The following is a 20,893-nucleotide window of genomic DNA, read 5'->3' as shown; positions in this document are numbered from 1 at the left end:
CTGGGGGGGAATCCTGATGTCAGTGTCTGGGAATTGTAAGAACCAAGGGTGAGGAAGAGGAAGAAAAGCTCCCACAGTGGGGTTGTGTGTCCTGATTAAGGAGTTGTTGGGTTTCATATATTAAACTGTGGGCTGTCACTTGTGTAATAGGTGGAAAGAAGGTAGCTTGCTGCAGATGCAATGAAAGTTAGCATTCTGCCGGATAGATTCCTTTGACCTTTGAGGTTGCTGTTCAGTGTTCCTTCTTTGTAGTGTAGGTGGTTTCTGTGCAGAGGTCGAAAGCACACATTGCCTTCATTGCCGTGCTCTCCCTGCTTTCCTACTTCCAGTAGTCTGGGGGGAAAAAAAGGAGAGGAATGTCCTTAGACAAGAATGTAGCTCTCCTCCCTTTCATTTGCAGGCACATCTCCTTCAAAAGACACCTTCCTCGACAAATGCACGTATCCAGCATGGATTATGGCATGGACCCACCTGCCGTCGCCGAGCAGCCGACCAGCATCGGCCGCATTAAGCCTGAGCTCTACAAGCAAAAATCTGTTGACTCCGAGGACCCCAAAAAAGAAGCAGCAAAAACCTGTGGGAAAATTAACTTCACTCTCAAGTACGACTACGAGAACGAGACACTGACTGTCCGAATTCTCAGGGCTTTTGACTTGCCAGCCAAAGATTTCTGTGGCAGCTCAGATCCCTATGTGAAGATCTACCTCCTGCCCGACAGAAAGCGCAAGTTCCAGACACGAGTGCATAGGAAGACCCTGAACCCCACCTTCGACGAGTCCTTCCATTTCCCTGTGCCCCACGAGGAGCTGGTGAGCAGGAAGCTCCACCTGAGCGTCTTTGACTTTGACAGGTTCTCCAGACACGACATGATAGGAGAAGTTATCTTGGAGAACCTGTTTGAGGACTCAGATCTCTCCAGGGAGACCTCCATCTGGAAGGACATTCAGTATGCGACAACGGTGAGTGTCTGCCCAGACACCCACCTGGGCTGGGGTGGGTTGGCCTTCCTCTTTGGGTTACCTGAGCAGCTGGGTGTATTGCTGATGGTGCCGTAAGCCCTGGGAGCCTCCAGCAGTCACATACAAGGATGGAAAAGGCTGCTCTATGCAGAAGCCTGACAGCTGTATCTGAGTCCTGGTTTGCTGGGATTTCATCCCCTCATTAGTGGCTTGCTCTTATCTCACCTGCAGTGAGTCTCACTGACACCAGGTTTGCTAAAAACCAGGTGGAGGAGTTAGGTAAATTCCCTGTTTGTCATCTGTTCATCGGGGAAGGTCTTGGGTTCTGGTTGTCTGCCACGTGCACGTGATAAACAGCCAGAAATAACTCTGGAGGAGCTGTACTGGGATTTACTATACAGAGAGCGTTATTTGAGCGTGTTACTGGAAACTATTTCTGTGGTTGTTGTGAGTCTTTCAGCAGTTCTGTTGAATTCTCTCTGAAAGGGAAACTGAATATCAGGGATGGAAATGTTCCAGCCGCTTTCAGTGCTGCAGGCTCTGGCTGAAGCTGGCAGGAGAAACCTCCTCCTCACACTGATCTCTGTGCAGAAGCAAAGGCATTAACCTCTTACACAATAGCTATCTGCTTGTCCACTGTCATCCTGGGAAGATGTGACTCTTCCTGAGGGTGAGCAAATGATTGCTCTGCTTTCCAGTTGGACACCAAATCAGTTGTCTTGTCATGTTGTTATTTCTGAAACTGGAACATGGGAAGTCCTCAGCCCTGTGTCTGAAATCGTGGGTTTGTGGCCGTGTCTGCCCAAGCACGCCAAAGTATGTGCACCATCTTCCAGGCACTGCAGGGCTTGCTGGAACCGTGCTGTGAGCTGCCTTTGGAGCTTCTTGCTTTGGCCATCAAGTGAGGTGGAGGCACGGGCATCAGTTACCTGCATGCCTACAGTGCTTGCCCTCCTTGCCTTCAGTCTACAAATAGCCATCAGTAGATGGTAATGAATGTAGAAATGCTGGCTAAGAGGTTAGCAGGCACCAGGCACGTTCATTTTCTTGGCAAAGGAATTGTTAGGAGAGGAGCAAGGTGCATCACACTTGTGGATGCCACTTGGAGGCATCTACTCCTCGTGGGATGGCTCAGGTCACCATCAGCCCTGTTAGCTCTGCCTGTCACGTTGTGGTGTGAGTTCTGGGGGCAAATGCTTTCTCTGCAGTGACAAGGAGCTTCCCTTTCTTTGCTGTGTGATCCATGTGCAAGGAGTAAGCCTGGAGGATGCTGAGGGAGGAGATTCATGGGCAAATGTGAAACAGGGAAGGGGAAACACATGGTTTCACTGGAGGAGAAGCACATGAACCACAAAATAAGTAGCTCCAGTAGAAGGCTATGGAATTCTTGACCTGTGTGTGTTCTGTGTTTTGCTGGGTTGGCTCTGTAAGAAATAGCAAATGCTTTCCTAGCTGACCAAGAGAATCAGTACCATGGGGAAAACTCTACCGAAACAAATGGAGAGACACCACCAGCTACTGCTGGGGGAAAAGTGTCTGAGTGTGAGAGGAGCAGAGCCAACATCACACCCACAAAGCGTGGTGCAGCCTTGCTGAGCTCCCACGGAAATGTCGAGTGCTGTTTTTGGCTCCATCCCCGCGTTCTCTCGGCGCCAATCTTTGGGAACATGCCAACATCGGTACATCTCAGGCAGCTGTAACATGCCCAAGGGCATTTAAGTTTAATCAAAAATGAGAAAGGTAAATACGGCTTTTATAATACCCAAGGAAAGCTTTGGGTGACTAATAATACATTAGATCAATCTTGTGGGTAAGAAGATAGGAGCACATTTAAGCAATGATATAAACTATTCAAATAGCTAGCACTCAGCTATTTAATTAATGATTGTGCAGTTTGTGAATCAGTAAAACGTTTTGTTTCAATTCTGCAAAGGTTATTGATTCAGAGCTTCCATTATTTCCTCAGACCTGTTGATAGGAGTTTTGGAAATGTTCCAGTGTCTATAATCTTCTAGAATGATGTGGATACATCAGCTTGACTCTGTCATATTTATGGCTGCAAAGAAAAATCTTCTGACTTAATGTAATGAGGTCAGAGAATACTTTGTATTAGCTCTGCACTCTGAATAGATTCCTCTCGGTACCAGGAGTGGAGGAGAAGGTTACATGATGCCCAAATGGTGCTCTCACAATATTATATGGTCCTCATCTGACACACGTGTCATGCCTTAGTTGCTGCCAAACCAATGCAAAGCAAATAACATAGAGAAGAATAGATGCATCGCATCACCTCATCCCTGCCTGGGCTTGGGCTGGCCCCAAACCCTTTAGTGATCATGGTGGTGTTGGGTCAGTGGTTGGACTTGATGATCCTTGAAGGTCTTTTCCAACCTTAATGATTCCGTGGTTCTATTCTATGCTTCATCCAGTGCCAGCCTCAGCCTGTGGACAAGGAGAACTTCCTCAGTGTGAGCTGAAAATCATCCTGATATCTTAATAAGGTTCCTTTATTCATATTTTGTGAAGCAAGAAATTCAGTTCCCGGTAGACGCATCAAGAAGCATTAAAGGTAGAGGAATAACAACTCAGTAACTGTTTTCTCATATTTCAATACTGATCACAGACGATGAGGCTGTGACTCAGATCGTTTTGCCTCATGGAAAAGAAAGCTATTTAGGATGTTTTTTTTTTTTTTTAAGGTGAGCAAGGGATCAGAGTGGGAACTCTGAGTGCATAAGTATTAAACTCATTTAGCAGTGAGCTGTAACCATCAGACAACTTCTGTTTTGCTATTTACAGGTACATATATTGCTCTGTACAGAGAACACTTGGCTGACTGTACACTCTATACTTGAGAAAACATTCCATTGACTCAAAAGCCAAGTGAAGTCTCTGACGAGAATCAAAACTTGTATGCACCACTCACTGCTATCCTGCATGTCAAAGGGGAGTGAGTATTTAATCTCTGCCTTGCTAGAAGGAAATAATTTGGCAAAAATCATATACCATCAACAAGAGCTCCCACCTCTTAGTGAAGCTCAGTATGCCTGATGCATTGACTTGTCCTTCCAGTTCCATCTCCCTACTATGAACAGCTACAGTTCCTTTTCAGTGGATCATTATATAACATTGAAATGAATCAAATTCTGTTTCCAAAAATAAACAGGTGGTTTGCTCTGCAGATGTGAGACCCCTGGGTAAAAGGCAAGATTTTCTTTAAAATCTATTTCCAGAAGGTATCTGAAAATCTTTCTGCTGACTTCAGGTGAAGTTCTGGCTGTTTAAATAATACCAGTCCTGTTTATAATCTTATTTTTGGTCTATTTGTGCTTATTCCTGAATTCCCATGAGCAAGGCAATGATAGAATGGGCTTTGAGAGGTGTAAAAGAGAATGCTATGTGTGCAGGAGGTGTGAGGAGCTGTGTGTGAAAGTTGCTTTACAGGGCACCGAAACAGCAAATTGTATTGATCTGTGTAATCCTGAAGTGCTAAATGTTTCTGAGTGCCATCTGCTGGTTTATGCACTATTTATGTACAGACATACACGCACTGATGCTCTGTTTCTTAGCTCTGGGAAGGCACATCTGAACGGGTGATGATCCAAGCTACAGTAAGCATGTCAGCACCCAGAAAAGTGCAGCTGAATGAGGTCTTTGGTGATTCTCTTCTAAACTGAAGCAGCGTCTCCCTGGTACACAGCCACCCAGAAATTCATGCTCCCCTTCAGAGGAAAGCTGCTGGGAAGTCATAGAATCACAGAACAGCCTGGGTTGAAAAGGAGCACAATGCTCATCCAGTCCCAACCCCCTGCTGTGTGCAGGTCACCAACCAGCAGCCCAGGCTGCCCAGAGCCACATCCAGCCTGGCCTTGAATGCCTGCAGGGATGGGGCATCCATAACCTCCGTGGGCAAAGTCCATTGCTGCATTTGTAACACTGCACACCACTAGAGGATTGCAGCACTGCTGCATGGCCAGGTCTCACGTTTCCATGCACCCTCTTTGTTTTGCAGCCCTCTGTGTAAGGAAGCAGGTGTTGGTGTCACACACTTGGCACAACAAGATATATTCTGTCAATTCAAGACAAACTTGATACTGATATAATTTCATTAATTGCCTTCATTTGGTGTTGGATATCACTTCACTCTTGTGTGAGCAGTGGAGAAGGAAAAGAGTGTACTCACTATGATGTAGTGATGGGAAGCACCCTCTCCACTGAGATGTAGATGGTAATCTGTAGCTATGGTATGAAGTTGCAACGTTCAGACACACATATTGTCCTACTCCTCTGACAGTTTTTAGCCAAACAGTATTGGAATGCACTGAAAATGAAATTCTGTGGCCTCACCATATTGTAAAAACTCATTCACTGCAAAATGACAGCATAGGGAAGAGCCTGTTCTGGTGAGTGCTGTGTGAATCCTGCACAAAGCACTGCGTTGGAGGGTGGAGGCAGCCAGGCTGAATCTTGCACATTTCCAATACAGTGTGTTCTCTGTTTTATTGAAGGAAAGCGTGGACCTGGGAGAGATCATGTTTTCCCTTTGTTATTTGCCAACTGCAGGTCGCCTCACCTTAACAGTCATTAAATGCAGGAATCTCAAAGCGATGGACATCACCGGTTACTCAGGTGGGTGCTGAAGGCTGAGGGCACCGTGTGCTGCAGCCACACTTCCTCCTCCTCCCATGAGATATCTCAGTGGGGATACGTCTCCTGGTGCTGTCTGCCATCGCTGGAAAGCTTTCTGTGTGCTTTAATATATAATGAATTATATGAAATACGTTCCCAAGGATGTGAGTCCAGCAAAGATGACTCTATGCCCAAATACAGTGTTCAAGGAGACTGTCTGTGGACTGGAGTTCAACACAAAAAGCAGTTTCTATTCCAAAGATCTATATCATAGCATTTGAATTTCATCAACAACTTGTATAAAATACAGGAGCAGTACAGTAAAAGATCTCTGCTGAAAACGTTTCTGCTCAGTTGGGGCTTGGATGATTGGAAACATCTCAGAATTGAGAAGCCAGCTCGATGTTTCTGTAAATGCTGCAGGTTTACTGCTACTCCAGAGTGCACTGAAATTGTCCAAGCAGCCAAAATCAGAAACAGGAGCCATTTGTAACCGATGTGCGTTCTGCCACGATCAGCCAACAGAAAGCAAGTGAGATAGAGCTGCTGTAATCTCTTCTTCCTCTGCTGCTCTGTAATATTGGGAGAAATGGGCTTTCAGATTCCTCTGCTCACTGTAACTGCGAAACATAATGGAAGCAGTTGGATAGATTTGGCAGCAGTGCAGGAAAAGGTGCCTGAGAAATCACCCCCCCTGCTAGTGTTGGTCTTCAGAATTCTGCATTGCATTTTGCTCTTAGGCAATTTTTTTCAAGTTTCAGATTTGCTTCAGAGAAAGCAAAATGAATTCATTCTCCATAGCCATGCAATTAATGCCCGAGTGCTCAGTGCCCAGCATTGTCAGCTGGTGAATATTGGCTCTGGGATTGAGGCAAGGGCCTTCCTATCCTTGTGAGCCCTTATCACAGATGGAAAAAGCAGATTTTTTCCTCCTCCAGTACCTGAACCTCACAGAATCATAGAATGGTTTGGGTTGAATGGGGCTTTCCGAGAACACCTGGTCCAGCACCCCCTGTGTGGGGGTTCAGCATTCACAGCAATATGAGGAATTGTGGATCCTACTGGTACAAATGTATTTACTAAAAATACATTTGAGGAGTGTCTTCAGCTCATGGTAATAACTTACATTCATGCTTTGGAAATACTGTTTCTCTATTGTGAAGGTAAGAAAATAAACCTCCATAATCAGAAGGCCTTTTCTTCTCTTTCCCTTTCAGATCCATATGTCAAAGTGTCTTTGCTATGTGATGGTCGAAGACTAAAAAAGAAGAAAACCACCATAAAGAAAAATACACTGAATCCTACTTACAATGAAGCAATAATCTTCGACATTCCCCCAGAAAACATGGATCAAGTCAGCCTGCTCATCTCTGTCATGGATTATGATCGGTAGGTGGAGAGCTCCGGAAAGAGGAGAAAATCCCATTGGGCACAGATGTTCTGCTCAGTAGTCGTTCCCTTACCATCACAGCCTTGATTGCACCACTGCATGGCATCAATGTGTCTCTAGAGATGTATTATAAAGTGCCATTTATATTTATAGTTATAGAACCATAGAATCACAGAATGGCCTGGGTTGAAAAGGAGCACAATGCTCATCCAGTTCCAACCCCTGCTGTGTGCAGGTCACCAACCAGCAGCCCAGGCTGCCCAGAGCCACATCCAGCCTGGCCTTGAATGCCTGCAGGGATGGGGCATCCACAGCCTCCTTGGGCAACCTGTTCCAGTGCCTCACCACCCTCTGGGTGAAAAACTTCCTCCTAATATCCAACCTAAACCTCCCCTGTCTCAGTTTATGACCATTATGGATAACAGTTATGGATAATTACCTGCTAGTATACCAAGCATAGTAAAACTGAGTTTGACTGTGTGGAGGCATTTTGTGCAAGAAATAACCGTGTTGCTTTGCTATTGTTCTTCAGAGTGGGACATAATGAGATAATTGGGGTTTGCCGTGTGGGGGTCAATGCAGAAGGGCTGGGGAGAGACCACTGGAACGAGATGCTGGCGTACCCACGCAAGCCCATTGCACACTGGCATCCCTTAGCGGAAGTGAAGAAGTCCTTCAAAGAGGTGCGTGGAGTTATTTTTTCCTTTGAATCCATGTAATGTGCATGACTGAGCCGGGTCAGGGCTTTCAGAGAGGAGCTGCTCTCACTTGGGGATTTCTGGCAAGAGCTGAGGGAATGTTCTCAGCAGAAACGAACTCTACAAGCTGAACATCTTGGTGCAGTCTTCATATAACTCCTTGAGCTTGCCAGCAGAAAGGATAGGGGCTGTATTTACAGATGTGACTGGTACTGTATTACTGTTTTCTTTTTTTTTTTTTTTTAATTGAAGCCAGAGCAGTAAGGAAAGAGAATGCCGTTCTGATTGCAGAACAAATTGTCCAGGGATATCGCATAATTCAAGTTTCAGTTTTTTCATCCTAGAAGATTTTTTCTGTTGACTCATCTCCAAGCCTTTGAGGGAGAATAAATAGAACAAATGTAATTGCTGCAAGCATCTGCAGAGAAAGAGATTCGCTGGATATAGACCCAGATGGTGAAATAAGGCTGAAATGCCTGAGTGCCATTTTGACCATCTCTGGCATTTTCTTCCTCCTTGAGCTCCATTTTGTCACACTCCTATGGAATTGTTTGCTTTTTATCTGATTTAGGTAATAAATTCTGGAGGAGAGAGATTTGGAGAACGGCACTCCGTGAAAATAAAGCCGGCGTTTGTAGCCAGCAGAAGTAAAATAAATGCAATTAATTCTGTATCTGGGGTTAAGGAGGCTTTTCCCCTCAAGGCCACAGACTGTTCATAACAAAGAGCGTTTTATTTTCTCTTTGAAGTTCAGATTCTGAGCTCTGCTGGAAGTCAGATATGAGACCTGGTGGTCGTCCACAGCTGTCTCAATTAGGATCTAGCAAACCCTATTTTTGTTAGAAACCTGCTCTTTTCCCTAACACGAATGCAGTTTGTGCTCTGTGCGTTCCGTTTGGGCTCATTCTCATCAGTCTGGTTTCTGGCATTGGTTTGTGCCCATCCCATAGGCAGGTCTGTTTCATCTGCAGGTTTCTTTCCCTCTCCAAGTGCTGATGAGAGGTGTCCATGCATGGCGAGGCTGGAAAATGTCAGATTACGGAGCTCTGACAGTACCTATGCAACCCCACCACACGTAAATAAGGAGCCATGACCAAGGGTCACTTGTATAGATCTGGTGTAAATCAAAACAGAACTGAAGCAATGTGAAGTTGATGTGCAGCAGTAGCACATTTCCTTCGGGTGCTGAGCAGTGCCAGGCTCTCATCAGGCTTTTCATGCTGAACATAAGCACGGTTCACATGAGTCAGAGCTGTTTGGGCAGCAGCATATGCTATCTCACACTGCTGGTGATCAGCGACCGCTGTGTTTTAGCAGAAGTGCTTGGTGAGCTCTCCCTGGATCAGTGAGCTGCATATTGTCACTGGTACCTCTTGATGTGACACCAGCTGCCAAGTCCAACCCAGGGGCAGGAGATCCTTCTGCAGTTTGTCATTTATGCGGCTCCACAAGGCTATTTTTCAGCTCCAGGTTGGAGCAGGAAAGAAAGACTCCTGTAAGTTTTTTGAGAATTAATGGGAAGAAAAGGATGTAATTTTTATGACGAAATTTAAAGAAACAGAGGAAGGCATATAGGGTGACTCACCATTTAAAATATACTTCGAAGGTCACTGCTGAGCCCCAAAGATTTCAGAAACAGGAAAAAAAAAAAGAGTTGAGTCATTTCACCCCTCAGTGTTCAGGTCAGGAACACTCTAAAAAAAAAAAAAAAAAAAAAAAAAAAAAAAATTTAAAAAAAAATTACAAAAAAAACACTCTGATCATCTGTTCTGGTATTTCTGCCACAAGCCAGTGCACAGAGCCAGCAAGCAAATGGTATTTATTTGCCCTTTTCAGCTCTAATTCTGCTCTTGGCAGCTCTGCTGCAGCTAAAAAGCAACCAAAACAGAAATAAGCAAATAAACAAGAAACAAACAATAAAAAAAAAAGACAAATTATTAGTGAAACGCCATTTCTTACAATTAATCACGTTTTTCCTATCTGTGCATCACTGAGATGTAAATTCAGTGCTGTGTCCAGCACCTCCAGGTTCCCCAGCACACAGAGGGCTCCCAGGATGCTCCCCATGGCAGTGGGGTCAGTGCTGTGGCACACAGTGGCTGCACACTGAGGCCTGGTCCAGGGGTTTGTCTGCTCTGGAGCACAGATGCTGGGGGAGGAGCTGCTGCCCCTCGTTCCCTTCTTCACCCTGGAGTCTGTGCTGTGCTGGAATCCAGAGCAGTCCTCATCTTCATCTCTGAGCATTTGCTGCCAGGATCCAGCAAATGCAGCCTCTGCCCTCTGGTTGATCCTCATGGTCTGCTCTGTTTGCTCCATCCTCTTCCTGTGGCCTCTGAGCTGTACTAACATATCCCAAAGCCTCTGTTCTGGGCACAGGCATCACCTGGATTTCAGTATGAGCAGTTTTGCTTCTTCTCCATAGCTGAGATCTTTAGGGAAGCTTTCTTTTGTCACGTTTCATGTCTTTGGTAGTTCCATATTTATCAGCAGTGAGTAACAAACTTTAACGACTGTGCTTCTTTAATGGCCATCATCATTAAGAAGAGAACATGAGCAAACGAATCATTAATTACCTTCTAAATTGTATCCTTCTGGCACGGCTGCTAGAGGGCTGTCTGGGAGCAGAGGACCCTCTTGCTCTGTCAGCACACAAACCTGCACCCATCATCAGTGGGCACTGCTCTCCTTGCAGTACCTCAGTCTCCCAGGTTAAGTGATGTGTTTACAGAAAGGAGCAGAGAACTACAGTATATCTTTCCAGACTTTGAAGAGGACATCTAAAAACTGCAAATCTCTTTGTTGTATATGAAAGACAAATGCAGTCTGATATCACAGTTAGCAGCACCAGGGCAGTGCAGAGCAGGGCTTTGATGTTGCCAAACACCTCTGACATCCAGCGTGGGAGCATTTATGTGTTTAAAGTGCTTCTCCAGATAAAAAATGGACAAGTGTGCTGAGAGCCAAGTCCTGCCCGTAGTGAAGAACAACCATTTATCTTTAAAGATATGCTAAATTGGCCCAATCCGGGCTCCTGGGCATGTTTGACTTTCAGTGAACTGCTTCTATCAATTTACTGATAATTACAGAATGAATGGTTCACTTTTCCTAATTAAATGAGGAAAAAGTATCTTCAGGTTCCTCACTGCTCACTTTCTGATGTTTCCATCACCTTTTGGAGCAGTATTGTCTCTGTGAATGCAGGCAGAGCAGTGTAAGGAGCATGCTGAGGGCTCTACTACAAGCCTACTTCTATTGTATTTCTGCTTCTCCCCTGCTTTACTGGCAATTCTCATGGTGAGAAATGTGCCTGGAATGGCAGTGTGGTACCCCTTGAGAAGTGCTGGTGGGAGGGCAGATCTGCCTATGTTTCTGTAGCTGGACTTGAATGCATCTGCCTGTGTGTGTGTTGGGCTCCCTGAGCTGTGCTGGCTGCAGTCTTGCTCTTGATTGTCCCCTCCTTGGGGCAATGAACCCCTGGATGATCTCTGCCCCAAGAGCAGCAGAGCCCCATCTGCAACCATGCTTACAGCCTGTAACGTGAAATGTTGCCCTTTACAAAAAGCACATGTCGCCAGAGGAGCAACTTCCCCAGATTTATCATAATTATGAAAACCTCTGCTTTGCACGCTGCTGAGGAGGGTTCAGCATTCCTTGGAGCAGTGTGGATGCTCTTTCCACAGCACGGTGATGCACGTGTTCAGGGCTTGGCAGAAGATGCGTTGCTGTGGTTTCTTTTCTCCATGACTAGCTCCATTTGAACTGGTTTGCTGCAATTTGCCTAATGAGCTTTCACCCACAGAAATGAAATTCATACATGCTGGAACATTAATATTGTTTAGCAAAGAGTTTTTGCTTAAGTAGGAGAGGAGGGAATTGATCTGGGGGAGAAGGGAGCAGTGGAACTATTATGCCTCCTGTTGTCTTTGGAAGACGTCTATCATTTGTCATTTGAATTTAATAAAGCAAGATAGTGAGATGGGCGAGTACTCAAAAGCTTTAGTAATGGCTTTGGATTATATTAATGACCCCCAAGGCAGATGACTAATAATTTATGATCCCATAATTATGGCAAAAAAAAAATAAATGTTTACTGCATCCACTCGCTGTGATCCGATTTTCACTCTGAGAAACATTTCTGGCACAGCAAACACAGCTTCTGCCAGACCAGAGAGATTGAAAGGCTTTTGCAATTATTTGTTTCTTCTTAAAATAAAACACCAAAACAACAGCACCAAAACAAGAGACGATGCCAGGCAAACAGAGAACAAACTTTGTCTACGGAGCAGACGCTATTTATTTTTCTTTTGGATGAGTGGGTAGCGGTCCTCATAACTGTGAACTCATCTAGAAAGGAATAAAGCGGAGTGTTCTCCCATCTGCTTAGGCTTCCCTTTTCTTTCTTCCCACAGTGGCAAGGCCGAGCAGCGAGCTTTGACAGCCAGAGCTCCTGTCCTTCTCCCAAACCACCACCTACACCATGATCTGCAGAGATGGGACTCCGCAATGTTACCGTGCGCCTGCAGCCTCAGCAGTGCGTTGCTGAGTGGTGGGGGCAGCAGCCAGACTTCCCAGCCTTGTTGTTCCCGTGTAAGTAAAGGCAGAAACCCGTTCTGTAGTCAACACGTCTTTGTCTAATAGGTCTCCCAAAGTGATGTGTTCCTTTTGTGGCTTTACCGTCCGGACCCGTATTAAGAGGAAGAAAGCGGACTGAGATGTGAGCTGAAAGTTTGGTCTCTTTAATAATTTGTAATGTGTATGAAGGCTGGAAGTGTGCAAAGATGTTTTGAGTTCCTACAGACAGCACGCATGGCCGGGAAGGAGCCGCCTGGCCCTGCTGTGCTGTGGGCTGGATCTGCTTGGGACAGAGCTGGGAGACGTGGGAAGGCTTCTCCTGGTCTGTGAGCAGCTCACTGCTGTGATGGCTCAGCCCCAGCTCAGCACTGTGTGTACAGGTCTCCTGTTCGTGTAGAGGTGTTCTTGAGCCGTTAGAAGTGTGTGCAATGTGTATCTTCAATTCCTTTTGTCATATATTCAAACAAAACAAAAAGCTGTTGATTCCTCAGGGGGAAAACCTGCTTTTCTGTATCTGAAGCCTCCCTAGAGCTATTTGCATGAACACTTTCTTAAGATGCCCTTTGTAGCTGCTGCTCATTGCTCCGATCATCACCACATTACCTGGAGTGGAGAGAACTGTGTTGTTGTGAGCAGAGCTCGGATGTGAAGGGGAAACAGTGCTTTGCTGTTATATATAAAATAGGTGAGATCCTCACATGAACACTAGATCCTTCTTTCTTACACTACTAATGGGAGGTGAACAAAAGGGTAATACAGAAACACAGCTGCTGCTAAAAACTGCCACGTGCTTTTCCTGAACAATCAGCACTTCCCCAATGAATTATTTTTGATGCCCAAACCCTGGAGGAAGGTCAAGTTTTGAAAAATGAAACTTTCCTGATCCCAGGGCTGGAGAGGCCAGCAGTGAGCACAGTGAGTACAGCTCTGCAGGAGCAGCTCGTTGAGCTCATCTTTATCAGACAGCTGCAGCTGGACGCTCTCACACCTTGGATTTCTCTCTCAGTTGCTAAATACATTAGCGCTGTTTGTTACACCGTAATTAAATCAAGCCAGTTAAAATATTTTGCTTTCGAGTTGAAGCAAAATTTGCTAGAAAGGCAGCGTTTCCCCTCATGCCAGGTTAGCAGTAGCTGCATCCATCAGGTCAGCTTCAGTTTGCATTTTCCTAAATGTCACAGCATCAGCCTTGGCTGAGCATCACTGCTGTGAGCACAGAGGACGTTTGTTTGCACCATTTTTCTGGGTAACACAAATCCTTTGTTCAAGTGATGGACAAATGTGTACTTTCTCATCACACCTCGTTTCTTAATTCTCTTCTTCATCTGCGACATGCTATAGAAGCCGAAACTCAATAAAACTGTTTCATTTGTAACTCCTGACTGGTCTCATGAAGGCAGCAAAAAGGTTTCATCTGGCTGCGGTGATCACAGCTGATGGTAATGAAGGGGTGATTACAGACCCCAGCTTGGTCCCTCTCTAAGTGCTGCAGTTCCCCATTGAACTGAGATGATCTGTGCACACACTTTGATGAGCAATGATAATGGGAGAAAAACCAACCCTCACAATTTCAACTGCTTTGAGCCCATTTAAACAAAAAGTGGTAAAACTGCAGTCGTTTTCTAGCATTGAGTACTGAGGACTTCTACCAAGGGACAGCACGGAGATGCGCGGGTGCATCTCACCCTGAGAGAGTCCCAGCCGTCCCAAACAACTGGCCACAGAGACAGTCTGAAGGCTGACTGCTGGCCCTGAGCTTTGGTCTGGGTTGGATGGAACCTTCAAGTGCTCAGCATCACCAATGAGAGGTGGCCTCATGCAGGTCTGCAGACCAAAGCCACCGTACCACGAATGCAGAGTGGCAGCTGAGCCCTGAGCGAGCTGCTGTGATCCCAGCTGGGCACCAGGATGGCACTCAGCACTCATTAACTGCATTAACCCACGCACGTATTTTTTCTTCTTTAATTCCAGCCTCTTAGTTTTCGGCGCTCTCTGTATAATCTCCGTCTTTCATCCGTTCCTCTTGTTATCTTGGATTTAGTCAAAACATGCGTGGGGTTTGACACAGAGCTTCTATTTTTAATCACTGCTTCGCACAGATAATCAATTTCTGCTCAGTGCTGACTGTCACTGGAAAACGGGATGTCATGCCAGTGAAAACGCCCGCGCTTCGGTGGCTCAAAGCCCTGCATTTTGCTTTTCAGTGCTGAGATTTGGCCTTGTCCCCAGGGAGGGGATAATCAAAGCATTGTGTGCGCGTCACCGCCTCAAGAAGATTGGTCACACCAATGGAAAGTAGACACGCTGTGCAAGTGCAGATATTTCCCTTTCATCTACAGGATTATAACTCCGAGGACAGCTGAAGCTGGCACAAGTGACACCCCAGAATTAAAGCTGCCTTTATTGCTCCTTCTCTTTTTCAGAGCTTCTCTTAATTATATGATAATAACCCATTGCAGAGTTGATGGGTGTGGAGGACCACCTCCATCGTGGGAGGGGTGACCACACACAGGTGGTGGAGTGTGGGCTGGGGATGGCAGCACACGCATGGCAGCACTGGTCACTGTGCAACGTCTGCAAGCAGCCGCAAGGGAAAGCTTTATTTTGAGTAACACAAACAAAGTAAACAAAAAATAGCACTCCCACATGTTCCTTAAATGCTCTTTTTTTATTTGGTTTCTGACTCGTGGTCTCCAGCTTTGCAGAGGAATGACAGGCTTGCAGGAAGAGTAAGAGGCACTGCAGCAAGGCCTGGCATGTAATTATTGCTGCTTTAATGGTGGGGACGTGGGGTGACACAATGCTGGACTGCTCATGACAAGGGTACACAATGGGGCTGAGGAGCTCTGCACAGCCCACCAGTGACTACAGCTTGTTTGAGAGAAGCATGGCTCGCCTCACTTCTCTTTCCTTTCTTCCTTTTTTCGACTTTTTGTTCTTTGCTATCTTACTCATCTCTCTCATCTCAGCCCTGGGCTTCTCATTTTGCCAGGGGTTTTCTCGATGGGGCATTGATCATTTCTTCCGGCATTAGGGCTGCACACATCAGTACAGAATAACCTCTGGGGCCCAGCAGCTCTGTTGTTACTATGAAGTCATCATTCCCAGATACAAACACAGCGCCTTCAGCCTCTGATCTCTGCTTGCACAGCTGGGGCACACGGGGGGGAACGTCCTGTAGGGCTGGCAGGGACCCAGGATCCAGGGCACAGGGTCACAGCTTTTCCTTTTGTGATGGTGTTTACCTTCTTCTTGTCTCTACGGGGGGATGAGGGGGTAAAAAGAGATCAATCCTTCATTTTTCAGAAGAAGATAATGCAGAGATCAGTGCTGCAGGTGAGCCTGGGAGAACAGGCTTTGGTTCTCTGTGGATGCACAGGTCTTTGGGTCAGGGATGTCCCCAATGTCTTTGCTTGATCACCAACACTGCTGCAGCCAGTGGCAATGCCATTGCATGTTCAAGAAATGCTTTGCTTTTAGGTTCTTTTTCCTATTTTATATGTTTTTAATACAGCCACGCAAACACAATTGTGCATACGATGCTCTCACGACAGCTGTAATTAATAAAACACAGCTGTAATAAATAAAAAGTAGGGAATTTATAGCACATCCATTTCAAAGACCCCGTGTCGGCTGCTGTGAGGATGGCAGTTCATTAAAGCCAATAAAGCACGGTGGCATGAATGGCTCAATGCAAATCCTACAGCATATTCTGTTGCCATGGGAACAGTCTGCCCCAAAGCCAAGATGAGGGCAACCACAGCATCAGCAATAACTGCAGAGAGCTCAGTGGGAGCCCAGGTGGGCAGTGGGGAGTCTCTGAGCCCACCCGGCACTGCAGGGCCCGTTTTCACTATTTTCTGCCCTAATCCCACAGAAGCTAAAACTCAAAGCTTCCTTCTGAGATGTGGAATTGGGTGTGAGGTGAGCACAAACCAAGGTGGTCTCCAGAGCAAACCGTTTGGCAGCAGCAGGCCACGTGCTGCCACGTCCCCATAGGGTGTGTGAGAAAAACGGCCCCTCGGGCACAGCACAGCCAGGGGCTGAGTCTGGTTAGGGGCTCATTTGGCTATAGGGTGTCTCTGAGAGCTAAAACCTGACAGCCCTTCCCCTCTGTGTCCAAGCAGTGCCCTGGGTACGATAAGAGCTGAGACGGCCGCACTGTGCTGCCTTCAGACTGGGCCAGACCTGAGCACTGCGGCCCATTTGGTTCCCTTGGCCGGAGGTGAGAGGTCCCAGCAGCAGAACAGAGCTGACAATGACATTAAAACACTTATTCCCTACAGCTGAGGATGCACAAAGCCCTCGGGACAGGCGACTGCCTATGGGCCTCCCTCACAGCCTCCTGAGCAGCCCCGAATCTGACAGCATGGCCGGGAGCCACGTATGTGGGCTGATCAAAGTATGAAATGACAGCAAGCTCTGTTAGAGCCCAAAATTGTCTAGGAAAGACTGGAAAGATGCACTGCAAATGCAGCTCCTCGGGCTGCGACCTCTGAATCCAAAGATCTGATTTTCAACCCGGTTTTGCTTATTGCACATCACGACAAGCAGCTGCTGCCACTTCATTTCCCTCCCACATCCCCACGGACCCCCCTGGCTGCAGCATCCTTCCCATGTGTGGATCAGCCTCTGGCAGATGTTGCACGGGCAGAAACACCTCTGGGATCTGAGAGCTGTGGTTACACATGCCAGGCAGCCATCAGGAGGGCGTCAGATGGAGAGATTGTTCCCCTCCCTGCTGCAGTACAATGGCATCTTTGTAACACGCTCCTCTGAGTTGCCCACTTTTAATTTTAGTTTCCTATTGCAGAATCATTTCACTCCATCAAGAGCTCTTATGAGCTGGAAAAGAGCAAGAAAAAAAGGCTGAGGATGAGACAGAAAAGGCTCAAGAATGAGACAGAGAAAGGAATTAGCCATAGGAGATCTTGCTTTCTCCGTCCTCAGTTTAACTTCTCAATTTACTTTATCAGATTGCCTTCCAAAGGGAAGTATTTTTTGAGAGGAGAGAGATGAAAGGGATTATTACTTACACAGAGGCTTCTTTAAAGAGATAAAATATTTGGCAATTAAGGCACGAGGAGCTGCGGAGTCGAGGAGAGCAGGGATGTGAGGGCACAGCAGTGAATCTCCCATCCCCCCCCCACCACAGTAGGGTAATGCCACCGCCCAACACTGCCCTTGCAGAGCTGGGGGCTCTGGGTGCCAGGAGCAGAGTGGCCCTCATAGGGATTGGGTATGATTTCTGTCTGAGCAATGCTGGATTCATTTGTTGATGCTCCTTGAAGCACTCCGGAGACGTGGAGCGCCAGGTAAGTGCTGCATTTTGTAAGCCATTCAGGCACTGCAGTCATTTTTTCATTTCGCCTCTCATTTCCCAAAGTGTTTGGACAAACCCATCTCAGCACACATGGACTGGCTGAGCCCAGAGGAGTGCTGCAGTGTGGATTTTGTGGTTGCAGCACAACCCAGCAGCCATGGCCACCAAAGCATCCTCCCAGATGGGCATTGCAGGACTGTTCCAGGTTATAAGGTGATTGCTGGTGTAGAACCATCACTGCTCCATCAGCTCTAATTCATGCTAAAGAAATCATTAGGATAGAACCACAGAATCATTAAGGTTGGAGAAGAACTACAGGATCACCCAGTCAGCCCATCAGCACCATCCCCACCATGCCCTGTCATTATTTACAACTGTACAACTTCTGAAAATTGCATTTGTTATTGCAGTTATTGATTGTGAAAAGGGCTATAAATTAACTTGACAGTGCACATAGCTCTTCACCCTTGGATAATTTCTCTGCTTGACTTGCACTGCGTTGAACTCTCTGCACCATCCAATTACACTCATTCAAAGTGTGTATTTAAACATTTTTCTGAAGAAAGCAGAAGATATTTAATTAGCATACAGAAGAGCTCCGGGTAGCTATCGGGTCAGCTCTGAGTGGCAGCTCAGCATCCCACAGGCTGCAGGGGGATCTCAGAGCCAGACCCACCCCCAGCTGCAGCCCCACAGCGGGGGTGATCCTCAATGGCCAGAGCAGCTCAGGCTTTGCACAAGCATTTGTCCCCAGAGCTGATTTCTGTTGTGGACAAAGCACGCTCCGTGACACACAGATATCCTAAATTCAACCTCTGCATCCTCAGGCATCTGGAGGAACTGTGCCAGGAATGAACTGTGGTGTGGTTGTGGAGGATTGGTGCCATCTCCAGCCCAACCCTCCATCCCCCAAGGGAGAGGTGCATGTGGCAGTGCATGAGAATCTGCTATTTTTCTGCCTCCAGCTGGGGCTGCTGAGGCCACATCCTCATGCTCAGGGCCTTTCTGGGACAGTTCCCCCCCAGTGCATGTTGGTTGTGGCCCCCAGCTGCCCCCACACCCTGGGTCTCAGGCAGTGCCATGTGGAATGCACTGCCCTGAATCAGCAGCATGTGGAATGGGGGCTCAGGGAACGGGGCCTTACAGAAAGAGTCTGCCAACACAGTGACTGCAAAGGGAAGACAACTGTGCTTTGTTAGACGTGAACTGAGAAAATGAGGAACATCTGGTGCCTGCTGGCTGGAGGCCTCACCAGCATGTGAGCAAGACCTCCAGTTGTCCTTTTGGATTAAGGGATTGTGCTGCTTGCTTGCAGCTTTGTTCATGGCATGCCCCAACCAGGCCCAGAGGTGCTCTTATTGCTGCCCAACTCCAACCCAGCCCGCAGCCCAGACCCCGCACTCACAGCTTCAGGAACCCTCCAGGAAAGACATTTTGAGGCAGCTCACGGCAGCATAGAGCTCACTGCTGCAGCCCCCAGCGCCCCGCACTCCCCCCCAAGCAGGCGGCTGCAGCGTGCTGCATAGCATTTATTCATTGCATCACAGAGTAGAAAACCTCATTTCATCAGTCCAGGCTTTGGCAGGGGCCCTTCAGACCTCCAGCTTCTTCTTCATCTCCATGCGGTAGATGATCTGGTAGCCGTCGTCCCAGGCGTAGATCTGCCTCTCGCGGGGGCTGTACTTCATGCTGGAATGGGAGCCGTAGCGTTTGGGGAAGTACACGAGGGAAGCCTCCTCGGGGGGCAGCGTCCCACTGACGTCGAAGACGCACTGCACGCGGGAGCGGCTGGGCAGGCGGGTGTTGTAGGCCACGTGCAGAGCCCCGCACACCACGAAGGCGCCCTCAGCATTCTCCCGCGGGCACGGCGTGTCCCACATCTGCTCGATGTCCAGCGAGTCAGGGTCCAGCTTGGCCAGGCAGATGTTCTTCTCGTCCTCCTTGGTGGCGTAGATGGCCCAGAGCCCCTCTTCGTCCGCCGCCAGCTCAATGTAGGTGAAGGGGGAGAGCCCGAAGACGGGGATCTGCTCCTCGGCCGGGAACACCGAGCTGTCCACCACCGTCTTATTGGCCAGGTCGAACTTGATCACCTGGAAGGGGCCCTGCTGGCGGATGTAGTAGAGGTACCCGCCGTAGACCAGGTGCCCGGTGCCCACCCAGGGGTAGGGCAGCTTGATGCGGGCTGCACGGCGCGTGGCCGAGAAGAGCGTGAACTCCCTCATGCGGGGGAAGACGTACACCGTGTCGTTGGCGGTGCCATCGAAGACGTAAATCTTCTCAGAGTTCCCTGCAGCATCCTTGGTCCAGAGCCCCACGGAGCCGCCGAAGCGCTTCAGGATCTTCATGGCTCTGACACTTGCAATGGTGTCACTGCAGTCTGCGAGGGGGTGGGGGGGCAGTGGTCAGAGCCCGAGGGCCGCTCCCACCCCCCCGTGTCACCGCAGTGCTGTGGCACCCCCACCCCACGGGTGCTCCAGGCAGCTCCCTGGAGACGCACCGCATTGCCCACGGTCAGCATTGCTGCCGTCCCCAGCGGCACACTGGGGAAGCCCCTATGGGGGACCCCCCTCCCCGCCCCCATGCCACGGCTCTGCCCGGGACGCAGCTGCGGAGCCAAAGCTCCGGGCAGCCCGCTAACCCCGCGGCGCCACCCGGGGCAGCCCGGCGGCCCTCACCCGTCACTTTGCTGTACTTCTCGTTCTTCCTCTGCTTGCCCGCGGCCGCCTGCTTCTCCGTCAGCACTTCGTCCACCTCCACGCAGGGCGGTGCGGGGTTCTGCGTTTCCAGGTAATCCACCTCTCGCTCCAGGCGGTCCACCCGCGCCGCCGCGCTCTCCGCCTCGGTCCGCAGAGCCTCGCGTTCCTTCTCCGCCGTCTCCAGCATGCCCAGCACCTGGTTCTTGAAGTCCCGCAGCTCCGTGGAGTAACGGCTGCTCTGGTCGTGCCACTGCGCGATCCTCTCCTGCCGCGGCCGAGGGGTGACGGTGGGTTCCGTGCCGCGCGCCCCGCGCCCGCATCCCCGTCCCGTCCCGTCCCGCCTCGCCCCGCCGCCCCCCGCCGTACCTCCAGCATCACCAGCCGCCGCTCCACGTACTCCATGAACTGCTGCTGCTGCGCGCGCGGTGCCGCGGCGAGGAGCGGCAGGAGGAGCAGGCAGCGCCAGGGCCCCATGGCCGCCGCAGAGTGCGGCAGCGCGGAAGCAGCTCAGCGCTCAGGAATGCTGGCGGCCCTGATTGAATCCAGATGGGACGAGAGGCGGCCCCGGGCGCTTGAACTCCGCTTTAACTCCGGCGGCTCCGCAGCCCCGACCCTCCGAGAGACCG

The 20,893-nt window shown here is 48.6% G+C and overlaps 2 protein-coding genes across 4 annotated transcripts in view; one reads left to right on the top strand and one right to left on the bottom strand.

Annotated features, from left to right (window-relative positions):
* Window positions 1–13,623, top strand: part of SYT6 (synaptotagmin 6) — a 28,826-nt gene extending 15,203 nt beyond the window's left edge. For all 3 annotated transcript variants that reach the window (XM_010724124.4, XM_085210689.1, XM_085210690.1), the window contains exons 3-7: window positions 401–959; window positions 5,468–5,588; window positions 6,806–6,977; window positions 7,511–7,661; window positions 12,086–13,623. In XM_010724124.4, the coding sequence (XP_010722426.2) occupies window positions 401–959; window positions 5,468–5,588; window positions 6,806–6,977; window positions 7,511–7,661; window positions 12,086–12,157 (1,075 nt within the window). In that variant the 3' untranslated portion in view covers window positions 12,158–13,623. The remainder of the gene's footprint in view (window positions 1–400; window positions 960–5,467; window positions 5,589–6,805; window positions 6,978–7,510; window positions 7,662–12,085) is intronic.
* A 5,464-nt stretch (window positions 13,624–19,087) lies between these two features.
* On the bottom strand, window positions 19,088–20,835 carry OLFML3 (olfactomedin like 3). The gene is made up of 3 exons (XM_085210692.1): window positions 20,634–20,835; window positions 20,247–20,532; window positions 19,088–19,948 (listed from the first exon to the last, which is right to left on the bottom strand). The coding sequence occupies exons 1-3, from the start codon at window positions 20,739–20,741 to the stop codon at window positions 19,164–19,166; spliced, it is 1,179 nt and encodes a 392-aa protein (XP_085066818.1). The 5' UTR covers window positions 20,742–20,835; the 3' UTR covers window positions 19,088–19,163.
* Between the last annotated feature and the right edge of the window lie 58 nt (window positions 20,836–20,893).

The sequence above is a fragment of the Meleagris gallopavo genome, chromosome 28, assembly GCF_905368555.1.
Source record: "Meleagris gallopavo chromosome 28, MGAL_WU_HG_1.1, whole genome shotgun sequence".
In the NCBI taxonomy this organism is placed as follows: domain Eukaryota; kingdom Metazoa; phylum Chordata; class Aves; order Galliformes; family Phasianidae; genus Meleagris; species Meleagris gallopavo.
The sequence above is the reverse complement of the archived record's forward strand: the minus strand, read 5'-3'. Positions and strand labels throughout refer to the sequence as shown.